Below are 20,535 nucleotides of genomic sequence, written 5' to 3' on the forward strand. Positions count from 1 at the left end.
GAGGGTCCCTGGGTCGGGACCCAGAGTAGAGGGCAGGCCTGGGTCCCCCCCTATTCCCTTGCAGTATATCTAGCTATTGGCCGTAGGGAGCGGCTATTACAGACCACGCCAGATCCCTGATGGGAGGAATTAGACTTTGGGGTGTGTGGTTGACCACAGTGGCTGGAACATAGAGACTTCTGATTGACCCCCCCAGAAGGGGGTGTGGAAGGACTGAGGGGCACTGCTGGAGGGCAGTGGTCCCGAAGAGGACGCCGCGAGTTGGTGAGCGACGTGGGCTCAGAAGCCAACCGAGGGCAAGATAACAGATGGGACACCACCAGGAGGGGGCGCTCCTCTGGACAGAGCTAATTCCCAGAGTGACTAGGAGGAGGCGCTGCGGTGATGAGTCCCAATCCTATTACAGTGATATTGAAAAGAACCGCACCCAGAACTGATCCCTGCGGGGACCCATTCATTATGTTCTTCCAGCATGACTGTGAACCACTGATAACTACTCTCTGGGAATGGTTTTCCAAACAGTTATGCACCCACCTAATAATACCTCCATCTAGGTTGCATTTCCCCAGTTGTTTGTTGTTCCCTAGGTCATGCGAGACAGTATCAAAAGCTTTACTAAAGTCAAGATATACCACATCTACCGCTTTCCCCCCATCCACAAGGCTTGTTACCCTGCCAAAGTCATGGGCTTGTCTCTACTTCTGGGCACAGACAGATCTTAACAAGGGACTACAGAATTTTATCTGTTTATCTAAAGCCCCGATTTGTAAGAAAAAAGAGAGAACAACCTCACATAGATTAGAGGTTTGGAAGGATTTTCCTTTTTCTTTGCCACACATTTTGATCCTGTCACATCTGCTTTATAAACTATAAAATGTAGTGTCCAACTATGTTATTGTTTAATCACAAACAAAGCACAGTTTGATGTGCTTGAAGTGAGAAGTTCTAGTTCAACGTGTACCTCAAATCTACTCTTGACAATACATGGTATTGTTAACAATCTGAAAGATTCACAACCAAATGCATTTGTTTGTTATACAATTTTTTTACATTAAGGTATTTAATTAGTGAAACAATCATAATCAATGTAACAAGCTGAAATACAGCAACTTGATACAAGACTGAGGTAACAAAATACTTTGCCAAAAACCTAAAGACTCCCACACAAGGGGTTAAAAGTTCAGTGGTTATTATGGGTGAGACAATTCACAAAAGTTATAGAAAGTCTGTACACAAATGGCATGCAGTGGGCTGCTGAAAAATACGGCCAAAAAATAGCGCAACAGTGTTCACAAGAAACAAACTAATATAGAAATTGGTTTACATTGTAATGCGACAAATGGATTGTATATTGAAAACTTCTGTCGATGCCTTAATTGAGTGCTAATTGGACAAACATGCATTTTGGCACTAAATTGCTTTAAAATTACACACACTAATAAATTAATAATAAATATTGCCTGAAATATATCTAATATCTTCACAAGTCTGAAATTAGTCATCCTGAAAAATAGACTAAAAAGGTCTGTTTTTACTAAACAGCTAAAGTCTTACTTTGTGATTAATAACACTTACAAGGTTTATGATATCCTTTCATAGAGGTGATATTTTAATCAGTACCAATATGCAATGTCTATTAATTCAACAGGAGCTTTTAAATCACATTAAAGGTGCCAGATACTGAGTCCCCAAAAAATCAGTAGTAAGAATTCATACTTTTTGTATTTAACATTAATTTATTTAAAAAAGGATTAAGCTGATGCCATCTCTCTACTGTTCTATCATTCACATTCATTTTATGTTTTCAAATGCTACACAGCAATACCACAATTATTGTGATACTCTGCAAGAATTTTAAGATATTGCACAAGGCAAAACTACACAATTGCCATGTTCAGCTCTGTTTTACATAATACTATCTACTCTGCAACTGGTGATCAGCTCAGGCATTCATTTTACCAATTCTTTAAAAACTTTCAAAATGCAAATTACTGAAGGTCTCGAGTAACATTGTTTTGAGGGTTTTGTTACACACACACACACACACACACACACACACACACACACACACTTTCCATCCATGGCAGTATGAGAGACTCCTGGATATCAGAGTCACTATTGTGTGTGTTCTCTCATTCACGCCACAAATAGTTCAGAGCATATCCTTCTTTCACGTTTGAACTCCTATCTTTGTAGGGGTTTGCTATACAGGTGAAGGGACCTGGAGATGTTTGGAACTTCTGTATCATAGGATCATAGAATATCAGGGTTGGAAGGGACATCATCTACTCCAAACCCCTGCTCAAAGCTGGACCAACCCCAGCTAAATCATCCCAGCCAGGGCTTTGTCAAGCCAGGCTTTAAAAACCTCTAAGGATGGAGATTCCACCACCTCCCTAGGTAACCCATTCCAGTACTTCACCACCCTCCTAGTGAAATAGTGTTTCCTAATATCCAACCTAGACCTCCCCCACTGCAACTTGAGACCATTGCTTCTTGTTCTGTCATCTGCCACTATTGAGAACAGCCGAGCTCCATCCTCTTTGAAACCCCCCTTCAGGTAGTTGAAGGCTGCTATCAAATCCCTCCTTCACTGCCAACTTCTAAAGGGCTTTCCTTGAGAAAGATGATGTTTTCTAAGGATGAAAAACCTCCCTGCCCTGCATGGAATAACACCTAAAATGTTCAACAAGGCTTTGAATTCTACAAGCCCTCAAGATCTAAACAGGTTCCAGCTTTTGCCATTTCTAGCCTATCAGTTAACTGTGAGTGTCACCTTGGTCCACAGTCTCCGTAGCCACAACATCCATTACTTTTAATTTGCATTACAAGCATGGTGGGAAAAAAAGGAAGTGACAATTAGCTGTTTCTCCCCTTTCGCATTACATCTAAAAATGGCTTTAGACATCTCCTTAGCCTCCTAATATGGATGTCAGGTCAATGACTGTTACAATTTTAAATTAATTTTATATTTAACAATGACCAAATTGTTCTCTTATTAATGGGGTAACTGAGCATTTGCAGATTGTTTTGCTGCAAGGATTTCAGTAGGATTTGTGGAACAAGATCCCTGCACAGGGGAATCACCCACATCCCAATAGAGCAGAACAAGATAGTTGTAGTTGTTATGGTCTCACCTGGGCATGATTAGTGTATAAAAGCACTATATGAGTACGTATCAGAGCTTTTGCAGAACCATTGAAATTAGCTGTGTTTAAAAATTCTGTTCTGGCAAATGAGCATTTTAAACTTCGATGTTTGAGGCCACAATTTACTTGTACCTATACTATCCTCATCCTCCTAAACACTCATTTGGTTGGCAATCTGGAAAATACAAGTACACTGTTAATTGTTGGCAATGCATTTATTAGTCCCTCCTATTTTTAAAATTGTCACAAGACCCTTTATAAATCTTTGCCGGCCGATGCCCATGATGGCAAAATGCATACTTATTTAAGAGAACAGTTTGGTTTCTTGATCTGTCACCTTCCAAATTTATTGTACCAGGTGGGCCACTTTACATTCTAACCAGTAGTCCTGGAAGTTCCAAAAACCTTTATGATCCATTGGCAAAGTGGGAATTCAGGATGCTTGAATACATGTTATGTATGTGGAGGAAGTGTTGTCTTTAAATACAATTGAAAAAGCAACAGCATTGTATGTGGCATTGCATTCTAGCTCTGGCTTAAACACAGAAATCCAAGGACATTTTAGCTACAGGCACCACTCCAGCAGCTCTATTTTATAAGAATTCTGCATAAGGGGATGGCAAGTTAGATCTTCAGCTTTTACTCTTAGCATTTGAGGGTTTAGGTCAGACATATAACTTTACAATAATGCTGTTTCAGATGGTTCAACCTTCTGGATGCTGCAGATAGATTAGATATGCGTACAGACACACACTACACGTACATGCACCTATGAATGAATCTGAATGGCAGTCTAGAGAATACCTGCATCCTCAGAAATAGTCTAAATGTATAACTCACCTCTCACCACAACCATCCATGCATCTCTCTGTCTGGGAGGACAATTCAGAAGATTTCATTTCCAAATAGTTGGGCAACAGTAACATGCTGACAGAATTTCACCAGCATCATCATCCTAAAAATCCTCTGTGTTAGATCTAACTATTGAAAATTCCATTCTTGGATATACAGATGCTGTTATCAGGTCACTACTTCAACTAATTTTTGGATTGCTAAAAAAGCAAAAAGATATTTTTTGGCCACTCCTCTATCCCACTGAAGATCTCTTGAACCATCAAAGAAGTCTGATGTCAAATCTGTGTGAATTCTGATACTTGCCCTGTCTCTCCCTACAGGAATCAGTAGGAACTATTTTTCTTGTCACATACCAAGTTTCAGTCTCAGGATTGTGACGCAGACAGTTAAAAATCATTTTTATAGTCAACAGCAATTCAGCATTACAAGTAAGGTATTTTTGTAAGATAAATTAAAAAAAAATCTGCTGCAAAATCAAGATTATGTGAGATCAACAGAATATCCCAATGACTGGGCACTTGTTTTGATGTAGGACTCTGTTCATCCAAAATTATTTCTGGTCTTTCATGGTCTGCAAGCCTGTGGTCGAATCACAGCACTCTCCCACCTAGCTCACCATTTTGGCTCATTCTTGGGGAGCTGCAGAGTGAGGGTTTTTAATGCCATGACCAATGCATCTGAAAGCCTAGCTGAAAGTCAGGTGGGAGCTTCATGCAATGATTCATCCTTGATGGATGAAAGCCTGAACACTGACCAGCAGAAGGATGTGACTAAAATGTGAAGAATTCTGAAATCAAGGTGAGAATAGCAGAAAGCTCTGACCAGCAGGTAGTGCTAAGGCACACCTGGGAAAAGAGAAGCAGGAGGTTTCTCCTGGCAAGAAGGGTCTCTTACATTCGGTTCATTTCCTCTTTCCAGGATACTGGGTTGGTGGCTCCTGGTATACCAATCAGTCCAGCCTAGATCTCACCTCCATCATGATTTCAGAGGAACAGAGGCCTTCATGATAGAAGTACTAGTGGTGTTATTCTGTCTACCAGGTGATGTGTGTGCACATGCAGCTGCTGAGTGGGACTGGATCATCCACATGAGAGTGGAACAGTGAGTGGAAAGTTCAGCCATTCTGAGGAGTCAGGAGGTGGCTGGGAAGATCCAAATACCTGCATCCACGGAGCTAGGGATTTTAGATGAATAGCACCCATTGTGAAGGGGAAAATAAGGCCAATTTATCCTTAGGAGTAAGAAAACCCAAGAAAAGCTGTAACAAAGTGAATTTAAATAGCAATGGACCATTCACTCGTCCTTTAAATTATATTTAAAAGTACAATATTCAAGTGAAAGAAATACTAAATTAAACTATTTATCTTGTGCCAAAATACACATTTCCCAAATAGCTCAAATATGAACTGCAGAATTGTCCAGAGATTTGATACAAAATCTGAGGCAACCACATTGCCAAGCAACTCAGTGCACTTAGGTTATAAAAATGTTGTTCCACAATTTTCTATTCTAATTGACACTTTGCAGCAAGTTAACACTGTCAATCATTTTGTGCATTAGAAAGAATTGAAAACCCAACATGGGCTAAATGTTCTTCAGTCACATAAAGCAGCTTAACAATAAAAAGAACAGTTTAAAAAAGAATAGGCAGAAGATGTGATGCACAGTTTGTGGTCAAACATTAGTCCAGGGCAGTTTGTGACCACAAAGTTAAAGTCAAGGTTTCCAGGATCCTGCATCAGTCAGGACTCATCTTCAGTCTGTCTAAATTGTCTACTTATGTTCAGTGCATGAGACTATATCTGGTCCTAAGGACAACATTCACTTTCTGCTTTTAAAAGCTGTGTCAAAATCACTTTCAAGTTACATAGAAAAGTGCTGAAGTAATCTCGTCTGGGGCAGCTGGCTCACATTAGGGAGCTCCTTCTCCCCTTCTCCTAAGGGAAAGATATTCCCATCCTACAGTTTGGCACTTGAAGTCACATCACATACTGATGCAAGTTATTCGAATGACATAAGGTTAGCAGGTACCTGGAAGAGAATGTAAATTAGTCAGCAATGTAAAGTTCCTGTGGCAAGGGGAAACTGAAGTGTCAACCCATAGTATTATTATTTCCATTTATTGCCAAGTGCCAGCAATGCAATCAGTCCCTTAAACAGGCTCTGCATGAGGCTGACTCTGCAAGCTAGTAGCAGGACATTGTACCATAACTTCGGAGAGAAAAACATGACATAGTAAGGGGCACGGAGACTTATGGCTAGAGCTGCACAAATTCATCATTACCAGATTTTTTGTGGGTATTCTAGAATTTGAAATCTTGCCTTTCACACCTGTTGCAAAACTTTGATCAATATGCAAAAAGGGTTGCTATAAATATGCCCTGATGAGCTTGTCTGTGTATCCTTGAGGTGCCCATACAGGCTAGAAAGCGGCATCCTCTATGTAGGAGTTTCCTGGAATGTAAGGGAGAAACTGGTTGGAAAAGACATTTTCATGGCCTTACCTGAGGCCTGTTGCTTTTGCATGCATCATCCAAATGCTTGTGCCACAGTATTGCATGAAACCTTGACCCAGTCTGAAACTTGTAAATATTGCCTACAAAATTAAAACAAAAATCAGGATCCCTCAGGTTTTGACAAACAGACACTTGGCTTTGCTACATTATAATCATTTAGTGTAGAAGCCAAGAGTGTAACGTACATGGGAAAATTAATTTGGTCTTCAAATACCCAAACTGCTCCTACCACACACAGCAGTCCCTGGCAGGGAGGATGGGCTATGAGGAATATGTGCCCAGCACCCCCCAGGTAGGAGGTGGAAGATAGTATGCATATTCAATAGACCTGAGAGGAGCACATGGCAGTAAAAATAAACTGCCATAGAACCAAAGACAGTAAGACCAATCTGGGCATCCACTCCAATCTCCTTTGTTTTATACTTTGTTTCATTCCTACTAGCGTTTATATACCTCACCCCTCAATCGTTTTCATGGATGCACTATTGTTTGCAAATTTAGCTTTTCCAGCGTCTGCTTGTTGGTCTCTTTCATTCCTCAGGTTAGCATTGCCCTTCCCTGAATTTTCTCTTGAAGTCAGACTTATTTCATTCATTGTATTCTACAGGAGAGAGATGCAGCATGTGCAGCTCATGTTCATCACTACCTCTCATTGAAATAAAGGAAGACGTGACATGTTAGGAGAACTTCAAAGTTTTCTATAGAGACTCCCATGATGCACATTGATGCTAGAAACTTTTTGAACATTTGAAGTATCTGCTGAGTGATGATGGTTAAAAATCTAAGTAAATGGTTTTATAAATACTTCAATGTTTGGAGAAGCCTCATAAATCAGCGCTTACAGTGAAGCTGACTATCTAGGGATTACAGAAGTCATATTTGAAGGACATAGTGACTTTGAGAGAGCCATTTGGAACAAAAAAAACCCCATAGGGTACATCTACACTGGAATAAAAGATATGCAGCATGTCCTGGGCTGGCCCAGGTCAGGTGACAGGGCCTCTGGCTGCAGGGCTAAAACTTGCTGTGTATATGTTCAGATTTGGGCTGGACCCTTGGCTCTGGGACCCTCCAAGCCTGAGCCCCAACGTCTACACTGCAATTCAACAGCCACATAGCCATCGGTGGTGGGTGGAGCCCCCCTTCGGGGAGGCTAGCCCTAGCCCTGCCCCTTCCACCCCCAGCCCGCATGGCTGGAGCCCCAAGACCACCCACCTGTGGTGGGAGGAGCCCTGAGACACTCCCACCCAGAGAAGCCTCGAAACCCCCCCTCAGCTGGAGGAACCCTGAGCCAGGCGAAGCCCTGAGACCCTCCCTACACTGGTGGCTGGAACTCCGAGAGCCCCCCTCAGCCGAAGGAGCCCCGAGTCGGCCAAAGCCCCAAGCCGCTCCCCCCACCTGCCTGGAGGAGCCCCAGCTGGCTGAAGTCTTGAGCTCATCTGCAGCCACACTGCTTCTCCCCTCCCCAGACCCCAAGGCACCAGGAGAAAAGCATGCGTCTCTTTTCTCTGGAAGAAGCTTTTGCTATGCCCCATGCAGTAGCACATACTGCCTCCTCAGCTGCCCTGGAACCTGCAGGGGCATAATAAATCAAAAACTTCCCCCCAAAACCCTGCAACTGGGGGTCTGGCGCTGCCCATGCCCATAGCCTGAGCCCTGCAAGCCTGAGTCAGCTGACATGGGCCAGCTGCAGGTGCTTAACTGCAGTGTAGACATACCTATAGAGAATAGGGAATGCAAGTGACCTCACACTAATACCAAGAGTTCCTGCAAAACTCACAAAATGCACCCTCCCCCAATCATTTGGCAAGATGCAAACATTGGCTTTTTGCAGATGCATGCATCTCCCACTGTATCCTATTTTGAAAATCTGGTTCCTTAACTTTCTGAGCATGTAATATTGCAAATAATGTAAACTTAACATATTAAATGCTATTACCCCATTCCCCGAGTATAATGTAGCATCTACCTTTGTCAGGGTTATTTAGCTGAAAAATATCAGGATGTTCAGGATCATCAGGCAGTGCCACCATCCAGCCCACAACAGAGACTTTTTTACCAGCAGTAGATTTATACTAGAGAGAGACAGACAGATCAGTTACAATTAGCAGTAGCATGATTATACACTGGGTTGACTTCTAACCATGAAAACAGAGCAGACAAATGTGCTAGCTGGGAGTGACCATATTCACTTTTCGAATGCACATTGCCAGTCCTGCTCATGAGGATGATACGTCTAAAGAATGGTTTGTTTTCTAGAACAATTTAATATACTTTGCTTACATGTTTTCTTTCTGTGCCTCTTAATGACTTTGCTCCGAAGTAGAGAAGAGTTGATCCCGAAAGTGTAACCCAATATCTAGTCCATGAGGAGAGCTGAATAAGAAAGAAGAAAATTGGTAAAAATATCAGTGTATTAATTTCAGATACTCTGAAAATGAATTAACAACTAAGTATTAGAATTAGCTGTTTAAAGTGGGGAAGCTAATAGGAGGAGGGAGCTGGGGCCAGATTCTCAGCTGGTGTAAATCAGTATAGCTCCCTAGGCTCTGGCTGCTGTCTATGAGAATGCAAGATACATCAAAGAAAATTCACATTATCCTAATGTCTCCTCTAGAAATCTCAGGGCTGTTCCTTTCAGTGCAGAGCATTGTACTGCCCTCTGCTGGGCATATCTTATACCTGCCTCTGATGTTTGGTCAGCACAATTGATTAGCCAAAAATTCTAAAAAATTACTTATAATCAAAAAGTCAGAAAAAATTTGTTTCAGATCGAAAGAAATGTTTTGGTTTGATTTTAGGCATTTTTATCTGTTTTTTAAATAAAAACAAAGGAAATTAAGACCTAAATTCACAAGGAAACCTGGGCACCGTTCACAAAACTGAGGCGGAAGTTGTGGTCTTATTCTCTCCTGTTGAAACTGTTTCACTTTGTACAAATAATTAAATATTAATTGGCGCAAGGACTGGAACCTGGGTGACACCCCGCATTCCCCGATGAGTGCCCTAATCACTAGGCTATAGAGTTACTCTCACTCACTGTATTTATACAAAGTGGAACAGATTCAACAAAAGAGATTGATATAAGAGCCCACCCCAGAATAGCCAATAGGCTGGTCCTGCTCTGGAGCAGGGACTTGAACCCTGGTCTTCCATATCCGAGGTGAGTTTCCTAATTACTGGGCAACTGGTATAAGGGATGCACCACCATCCCCTCCTCTTTCTTCTCCACCACCCTTTTATGAATCTAGCCAAAAAAATCAAAACATCTTGTTCTGGGAGTGTTGAAATAAGTCATTTGGACATTTTCAATTTTTTTCTTCTATTCAAAAAATGTGCTGAAATTGATGCAAATTCACAAAATGTTTTGGTTGATCTGAATCTACTTTTTTTTGGTTAAATTAAGTTTCAGCCATATAGTTTTGCACAACTCTAATTACAAGGTTATTTCAACAGTTCTTCAAATCTCTTAAGACTAAACCATGAAGCTCCAAATAAAAAGTTGTAAGAGGATCAAAGGTAAACCATGGGATTTCCATTGCATCATTTTCTCCCATCCCAAAGAGGGCCTGAGACTGAGGCCGGTGGAATCCTGTGAATCTATGGCATAATGCTTGTGCAGAGAGCTGGTTCTCTGCAATACTACCTGAGCCTCCTGAAGAGCCATTCAGCCTTTGTGTCCTGCTTGCAACAGGACACAAAGCCCTCCCACTGATGTGAGGGGATCTGAATGTGAGGAGAGGGATCCCACAGAAATGGATGCTGACAGGCCTTTACAGAGGCTGATACTACACAGAGTTCCTCTTCTGATCCTCTGTGGTGTCCCGTACAAGTACATGGGGAAAGAACTGATGCAGAGCGGATGCTGGGAGAGAAGGAAATATTTTGTGTCTTATGTTTTAATAGAAAGTGATTTTGTAGCAAAACATTGTTCAGTTTCCTGGAACAGAATTAACTGCCTTGCCTTGTTTGGCATTGTACTGCAATCTAAAGCTAACAATGCAAACAATAATAGCCATTATCAAATTAAGATCACAGTAAAGGTCCAACTTACTGTAGGCTTTCTGCCTTCCTTTAGTAACGTCTTCCTTCTTAAAGGCCCTTCCATGGTAATGACTCCTGTTGAACTCCCTAATGTGCAGCTCCAGGCCCCTGTTGGGCTGAAGCGACAAACACTATCACATTTAGGTGCACAGACAAACAGGAACAAATAATGCTCTTAATAAAATTTATTCTTTATAGAAGTTTTCCATGCAGTGGTTGCTATTGCATATATAGAATCATCGAAACTTGGCTCTGTAGCATGTATGTTTCAGATACCTAAACAAAATAACCAGGTTATCTGAAAAATTCTAATAGATTTCAGGAAACAGGAGAAATCTAGTGCTACATGTTATACTGAGTTATGTTTGATTTACATAGTGGTAAGCCTAGAAATAATGACCTTTCATCCAGAAAACAGGACTCATGGTAGTTCTCTTACTGTGCATAGTTTCTAATTACACACATATGCAACCTATATATTTTTATATGACAGAAAGTGAAGAATAAATTATCCAACTGAAACTACAGGAGGAATATCTGATGGAAATAATGTATTTTCATACTTAAATCATAATTTCAGAATTAAATCAGGCCACCAGGACATGCCCTCACTCGTGCAGAATGTACCAGGGCATCTTTAAGAACCCAAATAGCTAGTGCCTCTGTTTTAAGAAAAAATATATTGGCCACATCAAAAGTATTTTACCATAGGTGTAAAGCAGCAATGGTATCTGCGAACATTCAAAATAGATTAGTGACATGTTTGAAACTGTTTGAATTAAAAAAGCCAAACTGTAGAGAAATAAGCATGTTAAAAAATCTTTTTGCAGATGATTTGTCACTGGAAAATTTGACCACACTACATGTACAGTTCTACTCTGTGTAACTATTAAGCAAACTAAAAAACCAGTGACCACTAAGATACACACTGCTGCCTTCTCCACATTGCAATCAATTGCCATTTATAATTAATGTTTGAATATGTTTATCAACTATTATTACATAATGTATTGACAGAGTTCTTGGTGCTTCAAAAAATAGTGAAAGACACTGTTCCCCCAAAGCTTACAGTTTATGATGGATTTGTATGTAGATTACACACAATTTATATATCTACAGTCCATCCCCAGATTTGCCAGTAACAACTACAAGATGATTTTTAACCTGAGATAGAAGATTTTGCTTTGTGATACCCCCATAACAGGCAAATCATATCAATTTTCTCATCTATTTAAAAAAAGTTTTATTTTGTCATTATTAACATAAATAAACTTTCCATACAAGTATTAACAACTCCTATTCATAACCTGTATTTGCTACCTTTAAAAGTCCCATCTGTGTTTAGTAACTTATTATTGATGTATTTATTTTGTTCAGATTCCAAAAATGGTCATACATAATATAAAATCTCCTTGAGCCTGACATAAGGCTGTCCATCATTTTTTTTAATTGAAAGGATTTCCCATAATTTATTTCTCTTTGCCACTAACGATGGGGCATCTATCTTTTTCCAAAAATGAGCTATTACACAGCTGGATGCTAGCAGCAATTGTGTTATCAAGGAACCCTACTCCAAGTTAGTAACCTCTTTTAAAATGTTACCTAATAGACTCACTATGGGTTTTGTGGGTGGCCTCACTTTAGTTACCTTAAAAATTCTATTTGTTATTTTCTCCAAAAATACTATTATCTTAGGGCATTCACAGCATATATGCAGAAAGGTCCTTATTTCTCTCCATCCTCTCCATTTTATATATATATATTACTTCACTTAAATGGTATGAGGTACCACCAATAACGTATTTTGTAGTAATCTTTTGGCCTTCCTCCATATATTTTTCCCATTGCCCCAAAGTGACATCTGTTTTTAGATTATTTTCCTATTTTTCCCATAAAGGTTATCTTCTCTTTTAGATCCATCAGTAAATTGTTATATCATGAAAAAAGGATCAAGCCCTTTGAGGTGGCCTTTACCATAATTAATATTTCTAGCCTTGTTAATGGTCACCTGCAACTTGGGCTTCCTACATGGGATTTGATATAATGCTTTAGTTGCAAATAAACCAACATCGGTATATTAATAATCCCCATTAGTTCTTTGATGGTATTAATTTCCATAACTTTATCATTACAGAATACTGGCTGTTACTTGTATACCCTTTTTCCTTCCATACATTATATGTGTTGGATTAGATAACCTTAGTTGAAATTCTGGATCATTTCTGATGGATGGAAGTGGAAGGAAAAGGGGCTCTCTCTTATCTTTATCAAATTATATCCATGGAGTGTCATTTTGACACCTGGATTGGTTCCCTTTTGTGTTGGTCTAAATCCATTAGGTAAAATAAAAATAATCAACGCACTAAATTTATAATTAAAATCTTGTTCAATTTCCACACACAATTAGTGACTACCTGTGAAAAATTTGGTTTAAGTGACTTGCCCAGCATCTCATAGGAACGCTATGGCAGAGGCAGGGATACAGTCCGGTTCTCCAGAGCAGTGTTCGCCTGCCTTAACCATGAGACAATCCTTTTTCCTGCAGACCCTGCCTCATTCACTACACCTTCCAACTGCTGCAACAAATGAGGGAGGAGGCCTATAGACAAAAGTTTCCTTTACTACACAATCCTGATTCATCCCAGAGCAGGTCCTAAACAAGGCAGGGTTCCTGTGGAGAAAATAGTCTTTAATTACATGATAACATGGTAATTAAAGACGGTCTCATAATGCATATGCATAAATGACTGAATTAAGGTTATACAAACAACCTTAATTCATAGATTCATAGATTCATAGATTATAGGACTGGAAGGGACCTCGAGAGGTCATCAAGTCCAGTCCCCTGCCCGCATGGCAGGACCAAATACTGTCTAGACCATCTATCTAACCTACTCTTAAATGTCTCCAGAGACGGAGATTCCACAACCTCCCTAGGCAATTTGTTCCAGTGTTTAACCACCCTGACAGTTAGGAACTTTTTCCTAATGTCCAACCTAGACCTCCCTTGCTGCAGTTTAAACCCATTGTTTCTGGTTCTATCCTTAGAGGCTAAGGTGAACAAGTTCTCTCCCTCCTCCTTATGACACCCTTTTAGATACCTGAAAACTGCTATCATGTCCCCTCTCAGTCTTCTCTTTTCCAAACTAAACAAACCCAATTCTTTCAGCCTTCCTTCATAGGTCATGTTCTCAAGACCTTTAATCATTCTTGTTGCTCTTCTTTGGACCCTTTCCAATTTCTCCACATCTTTTTTAAAATGCGGCGCCCAGAACTGGACACAATACTCCAGCTGAGGCCTAACCAGAGCAGAGTAGAGCGAAAGAATGACTTCTCGTGTCTTGCTCACAACACACCTGTTAATACATCCCAGAATCATGTTTGCTTTTTTTGTAACAGCATCACACTGTTGACTCATATTTAGCTTGTGGTCCACTATAACCCCTAGATCCCTTTCTGCCGTACTCCTTCCTAGACAGTCTTTTCCCATTCTGTATGTGTGAAAGTGATTTATCCTTCCTAAGTGGAGCACTTTGCATTTGTCTTTGTTAAACTTCATCCTGTTTAACTCAGACCATTTCTCCAATTTGTCCAGATCATTTTGAATTATGACCCTGTCCTCCAAAGTAGTTGCAATCCCTCCCAGTTTGGTATCATCCGCAAACTTAATAAGCGTACTTTCTATGCCAATATCTAAGTCGTTGATGAAGATATTGAACAGAGCCGGTCCCAAAACAGACCCCTGCGGTACCCCACTCGTTACGCCTTTCCAGCAGGATTGGGAACCATTAATAACAACTCTCTGAGTACGGTTATCCAGCCAGTTATGCACCCACCTTATAGTAGCCCCATCTAAATTGTATTTGCCTAGTTTATCGATAAGAATATCACGCGAGACCGTATCAAATGCCTTACTAAAGTCTAGGTATACCACATCCACCGCTTCACCCTTATCCACAAGGCTCGTTATCCTATCAAAGAAAGCTATCAGATTGGTTTGACATGATTTGTTCTTCACAAATCCATGCTGGCTGTTCCCTATCACCTTACCACCTTCCAAGTGTTTGCAGATGATTTCCTTAATTACTTGCTCCATTATCTTCCCTGGCACAGAAGTTAAACTAACTGGTCTGTAGTTTCCTGGGTTCCATCGTCTCCTAACTTTAACTTTTTATGTGCCTAACTTTGTGACCACAATGATGTTCTTTTAACATAGGTGTGTGTGTGTAATTTCCTAGGTTTTTAAAAAAGCAAATGGAAAAAAACAGAAATTCCATCATATCGACACCACATAGTTCATCAGTGTAGTTGGAACATTTAGATCCACAACACAGACCAGAGGTGAACAAGAGGGGGATGGGACGCTTTCCCAGTGTGTTTCACAGATATTTGCAAACAGAAAAAAGGTAAGGAATATTGGTTCCACTTCAGGTTCTGGAGGGGAATGCATTCTAGTGGCCACAGACTCTTCTGCCTGTTCCTTCCAAACTTGACCCCCTTCTGCCTCATCCCCCTCCAACCTGTCCCTGCCCTAGTCCTGTTTCTTACCCACCCATGTCTCTTTGTTCCAGTTCCAGTCCTAGTCTCCACTCCTCAGGCTTCTCATCCGAGTCCCTTTGCCCAGCCAGTCCTAATCTTCTCCTCTAGGCTCACTGTCCAAGTCCCAGTCTCTTCTGTTGCCTCCACAGAACCAGTCCTAGTTCTCCACTGCTGGCTCCTCATCCAGTTGTTCCCCTGCTTCACTAATTCCCACTCCTATCCTCTTTGTCCAATCTCAGATTCTTTCAAGCTCCTTGACCCAGCTCCCCTCTCTGGCTCAGTGTCCCAGTCTCTTTGTCTAACCAGTCCCTGTTTTTCCTCTGCATCTCAGCCCTGGTCAGAGCTATCCCCTGGTCTTGTTCTCTCTCACACTAGTTCAGGGGTGGGCAAACTAAGGCCCAGGGGCCGCATCTGGCCCTTGAGCTCCTACTGGGGAGCGGGGTCCAGGGCTTGCCCCGCTCCACGAGTACCGTGGCTTCTCGCGGCACCTGGAAGCAGCAACATGTCCCCCCTCTGGCTCCTACATGTAGGGGCAGCCAAGGGGCTCTGCATGCTGCTCCTGTCCCAAGCACCACCCCCGCAGCTCCCATTGGCTGGGAACCACGGCCGATGGGAGCTGCAGGGGTGGCACCTGCGGACAGGGCAGCGCGCAGAGCCACCTGGCCGTGCCTCCGCGTAGGAGCCAGAGGGGGGACATGTTGCTGCTTCCAGGAGTTGCTTGAGGTAAGCACCACCCGGAGCCTGCACCCCTGACCCCCTCCAGTGTCCCACCCTCCTGCACCGCCCTCACCCCCTGCACCCGCAAGCCACACTGCAACCCCAGCCCAGAGCCCCCTCCCACAGCCTGAACTCTTCATTTCTGGCCCCATCCCAGAGCCCTCACCCCCTCCCGTACCCCAACTCCCAATTTCGTGAGCATTCATGGCCTGCCATACAATTTCCATACACAGATGTGGCCCTCGGGCCGAAAAGTTTGCCCACCCCTGCACTAGTTCCTAGTCTCGGTCTCTTTATTCATCCAGTCCCAATCTCCCTCATTCCCCCAACTCTTCCAATCTTAGCATTTTCCCCCTATCCAGCCAACTGGCTCACAGGTCCCCCTCCTCCCAGTTTTCCTTACCAGATACAAATCTCCTTTCCCGGCTCCCAGTCTCTTTGCTCTTGCCTGTTGGTCCCAGTCCCAGTCTCCTTCTCCCGCACGCCAGTCCCAGTCTTACCAGATTCCTTGCCCCAATCTACTCCTTTCCACACACACCCCAGTCTGGCTTTTGTCCCCTCTGTATTTAAAGCACTACTCAATGGACCATATTCTCCACTGTCTTGCAAAATAGTTTTAAAACAGGATTTGTATACCTACTTTGCACAGGTGCAACTAACAACACAAGGTGGCAGGCAGTGAAGAATTAAGCCTGGTGCATCCAAAAGTGACTCCTAAATGTTGTGGACTGCTCCTAGAGGTTAGGCAATGGCATTGACTACTGGAAACATGTTTGATGCTGGGGAAGAGGTCAATAGATGAACAGAATGCTCTGCTCCCACGGCTTAAAAATCAGAGTAAATATTGAGGCCAAAACATTCCAGAAGTTTGAGGGAAAACACATAATTTGGAGTTTTATCCTAGTGCAATGTAGAAATAATTCAGGAGTCTGGCAAAATACAGTATGGAATTGTGGCAACATAAAAGCCCCACAATAGCTCATGACAATGACTTCAGAAATCAAAAGGCATTAATGAAAGCATATTGACTAATGGGGTGAGAGAAAAGAAACTAAGTAATACACCTCTACCCTGATATAACGTGACCTGATATAACACGAATTTGGTACAGGAGCAGGCTGTGGGTTGGGGTGTGGGTTGCGGGTGTGTGAGGGCGCCGGTTGGTGGTGTGGGCTCTGGGGAGCAGGAGGGTGGGACCCAGGGGTTCAGAGGGCGGGAGGAGGATCAGGGCTGGGGCAGGGGCTTGGGGCACTGGAGTGGGTCAGGAGTGCAGGCTCCAGGCGGTGCTTACCTCAAGGAGTCTCCCAGAAGCAATGGCATGTCCCCACTCCAGCTCCTATGTGGAGGTGCGGCCAGGCAGCACTGCGCCCTGCCCTGTCTGCAGGTGCCGCCCCTGCAGCTCCCATTGGCCGCAGTTCCTGGCCAATGGGAGCTGCAGGGGCGGCACTTGGGGTAGAGGCAGCGTGCAGAACCCCCTGGCTGCCCATACGCGTAGGAGACAGAGGGGGGACATGTTGCTGCTTCCAGGAGCCACGCAAAGCGGGGCAAGCCAAGGACCCTGCTCCCCGGCAGGAGCTCAAGGGCCAGATTAAAACATCTGAAGGGCCGGATGTGGCCCCTGAGCCTTAGTTTGCCACCCCTGGGGTAGAGTCTAGTTGCTGTTCTCATTTAACATCCTTTCCTCCTCTGTGACTTTAATTTCTATTATAAAGCTTCTAAGAATGTTTCACCAACTGAATGACTCAATGCTTATTTGGAAAAATTAAGCTGTCTTGTGTGGGACAAATAAACAAGTGTTCCAAGAAACACACATACATTAAGTGTATTTTCACAAGGAAATAAAATGTACCTGAAAATGCCTCATAAAGGCAACTGAACAACGTGCATTATAGCATCAAAGAATCCAAGAAATCAGAAGTGAAAACCCCCAGCAGACAATCTAGTTCAGATCCTGGCCAATGCAGGGAATGTATTTTCAAAGGCAGGAATTATTTAGGAGATATAAGTGGGTATAACTAGAAGTAATGGAATAAAATAAGAAAAGGAAAATTTAGAATGCAAAGTCTTCTTGGCAACAGGAATGGCTTGACACCAGAACTCTCTCTTCTCTAGGTACTTATATGACCAAAAAACCTGCCCCCCCCATCACTGTAGTATCTGAGAGCCTCTGAAAGGAAGTGGGGGAAGCCCCCAATAAAGCAAGACTGGCCAAAGCACTCATATCATTGTAATGGAATGATAGAAAGAAATTATGAGAAGATGTACTGTGGTGAACAGTCCTTCCCTACTCCTCAGGGGATGGACTAGAAGTGATTTATTAGTTCTTTTATAGGTTTTTTTGTTTTGTTTTTTTTTAATACCTCTGACTCCTATGAATCTTTGAATTAGTCTGTGGTTTTCAGAAGCAGATACCTCAAACATACATGTACAAGCCCCAGCGTATTTTCCAAAAGCAGCTATATTAATAGTTGTCTCCACTAGTCCCTGTAATGGCAATCAGTGATCATTTCTATCTGTATTTAAGCACTAAAACACTGTATCCCATTGGTTATGCCTTGGAGCAGTTAAGAGATGGTGATCCTGAGATCGCTTGGGGCATTTCTAAAACAGGTCATCACCACTTTCCTCATTTTGTATTTTAATCTTGAGCCATAGGATCAACACAATCCCCTCTGCTACCTTCCTGCAGTTACAGAGGTTTGTCAAAATTTTACTAGCCCAGCTCAGGTGTCTGTAGTCAGATTTACATATTATATGAATATTTCCATTTCCTGCAATCAGGGAACTTTTCAGCAAAACTTAGGGAGTTTCATGTTAAAACTTTGAGTACAGATGAGGTTCACATGTAATGGATGATTCTCAAGGCTACAACTTTAAGTAAATCTGTATTTTGTCTCTCCTTGGCCTATAAGTAGAGCATTTGGCTTCCTGAAAAGTCTAGGACTTGATCCTACTTCCATTGAAGTAATAAATTTCACCTTTTTGTTATTTCTATTATTTTACCTGTTTCTTCTGCAAATAGATGCAGCTGTGTATTCCACTTAGGTGTGTGCACGCCCAGTGCACTGGAACTGGAGAAATTTGCTTAGCAGTACCATAGAGGGGACAGGAATCCAGTCTTACCTACCACATTGTATGATGCTTGTGAGGTATACAGGTGAATAAGATTTGTGGGAGGGTGTGTTGCATGCTCCTTTGCAGATGTTCCATATAGTTTACTGAAGGCCTAAGCTAAGCTTTGTTGTACAAAAATCAGTACAATGCACTATATTAGGGTTACCATCCATCCGGGTTTCCCCGGACATGTCCGGATTTTTAAGCTTTAAATGGCCGTCTGGGGGGGATTTCTAATAAAATAGAAATGTCCGGGATTTCCCCCTTCCCCTGATGCAGAGTGCGGTGCAGCTGATTGGACGCCTGGGCCTGATTGAAAGCCACTCGCAACCACTGGGGCCTCTAGCAGCCAAAGTCCCTCCCCCTCCCCCGCTCCCTCCTCCCCCGCAGAGCAGTGCCAGTGTTTGGCTGCACGTGGAGCTCGCAGCTCTCCCTCGGCCTGGTGGGGGCGAGGGGGGCAGGCAAGGGACAGGGAATGGGGGTTAGATTGGTCGGAGGTTCTGGGGGGGGCTGTCAGGAGAAGGGGGTGTAGAGAGCGGTTGGGGCAGGCAAGGGACAAGGAACAGGGGGGTTAGATTGGTCGGGGGTTCTGGGGAGGGCTGTCAGGAGAAGGGGGTGTAGAGAGCGGTTGGGGCAGGCAGGGGACAGGGAACAGGGGGGTTAGATTGGTCAGGGGTTCTGGGGAGGGCTGTCAGGAGAAGGGGGTGTAGAGAGCGGTTGGGGCAGTCAGGGGACAGGGAGCAGGGAGACTTAGATAGGGGGTGGAGTCCTGGGGGTAGTTAGGGTGGGGGGTGTCTCAGGAGAGGGCAGTCAGGGGACAGGTAGGGGAATTCTGAGGGAGGCGGGAAGTTATAGGGGGCGGGGCTAGGGCGGCACCCCGTGTCCTCTTTTTTGATTGTTGAAATATTATAACCCTACACTATATTCTATCTGACTTAAACAGACAATATGTGAAAAGTATTTCTAGTTTAATTCAGGAAATAAATTATACAGAAGGACCAAGAAGCCATTCTTTTAACTTCCTTTTTAATATTTAAAAACCCAAATTAAGAAAGAAAACATCCAGCTTTCATGACAAACATGCTTATGCAATGTCATAGAAGCCCACACCAATCAGCTTCTAAAGCCTGGAAGCCAGATGTATTATTGTTTGAATCTAAACATTCTTCTCTCCCCTGGCTAAGCACATACAGCTTATATTAGCTCAATGGGCGTTTTGTGCAGAAATGGAAGGAAAAAAGAGACCCAATGAGTTAGTTTGTTCACTCAGTGATATTTTTGGGGACAAGATGAATTTGGTTTACTTAAGGAAAATATAGAGTCTCAAATGAGAATTCATCAATGCATGCTGAGAGAAACAGACCCACCACCTAATTGTACCTGTAGACACAGCTTCGACTTCTGGGAGAATTCCGAATTGGTACCCGCCAGTTAGGCCCCAGCGTGGCATACAGCCGACCCCTGTTTGTAAATTTAAACATGAGTTCTTTTCTAATACCATAAATGCAGTGGTGAACATCCATTCAAAACATATAAGGAATAAAGTGAGAGAGACATATGATACAAATCTCTAAGTAAAACTACAAGGCATCTGTATTTAC

General features: G+C 42.7%; 1 protein-coding gene across 13 annotated transcripts in view; it reads right to left on the minus strand.

Moving 5' to 3' along the window:
• Positions 1-2,041: 2,041 nt before the first annotated feature.
• RALGPS1 (Ral GEF with PH domain and SH3 binding motif 1) overlaps positions 2,042-20,535 on the minus strand; it is a 377,097-nt gene continuing 358,603 nt past the window's right edge. For all 13 annotated transcript variants that reach the window (XM_054007752.1, XM_054007749.1, XM_054007751.1 and 10 more), the window contains 6 exons: positions 20,315-20,395; positions 10,575-10,680; positions 8,804-8,896; positions 8,490-8,595; positions 6,509-6,600; positions 2,042-6,035 (listed from right to left, as the gene is read on the minus strand). In XM_054007752.1, the coding sequence (XP_053863727.1) occupies positions 6,006-6,035; positions 6,509-6,600; positions 8,490-8,595; positions 8,804-8,896; positions 10,575-10,680; positions 20,315-20,395 (508 nt within the window). In that variant the 3' untranslated portion in view covers positions 2,042-6,005. The remainder of the gene's footprint in view (positions 6,036-6,508; positions 6,601-8,489; positions 8,596-8,803; positions 8,897-10,574; positions 10,681-20,314; positions 20,396-20,535) is intronic.

This window comes from Malaclemys terrapin, chromosome 17 (assembly GCF_027887155.1).
Source record: "Malaclemys terrapin pileata isolate rMalTer1 chromosome 17, rMalTer1.hap1, whole genome shotgun sequence".
In the NCBI taxonomy this organism is placed as follows: Eukaryota; Metazoa; Chordata; order Testudines; family Emydidae; genus Malaclemys; species Malaclemys terrapin.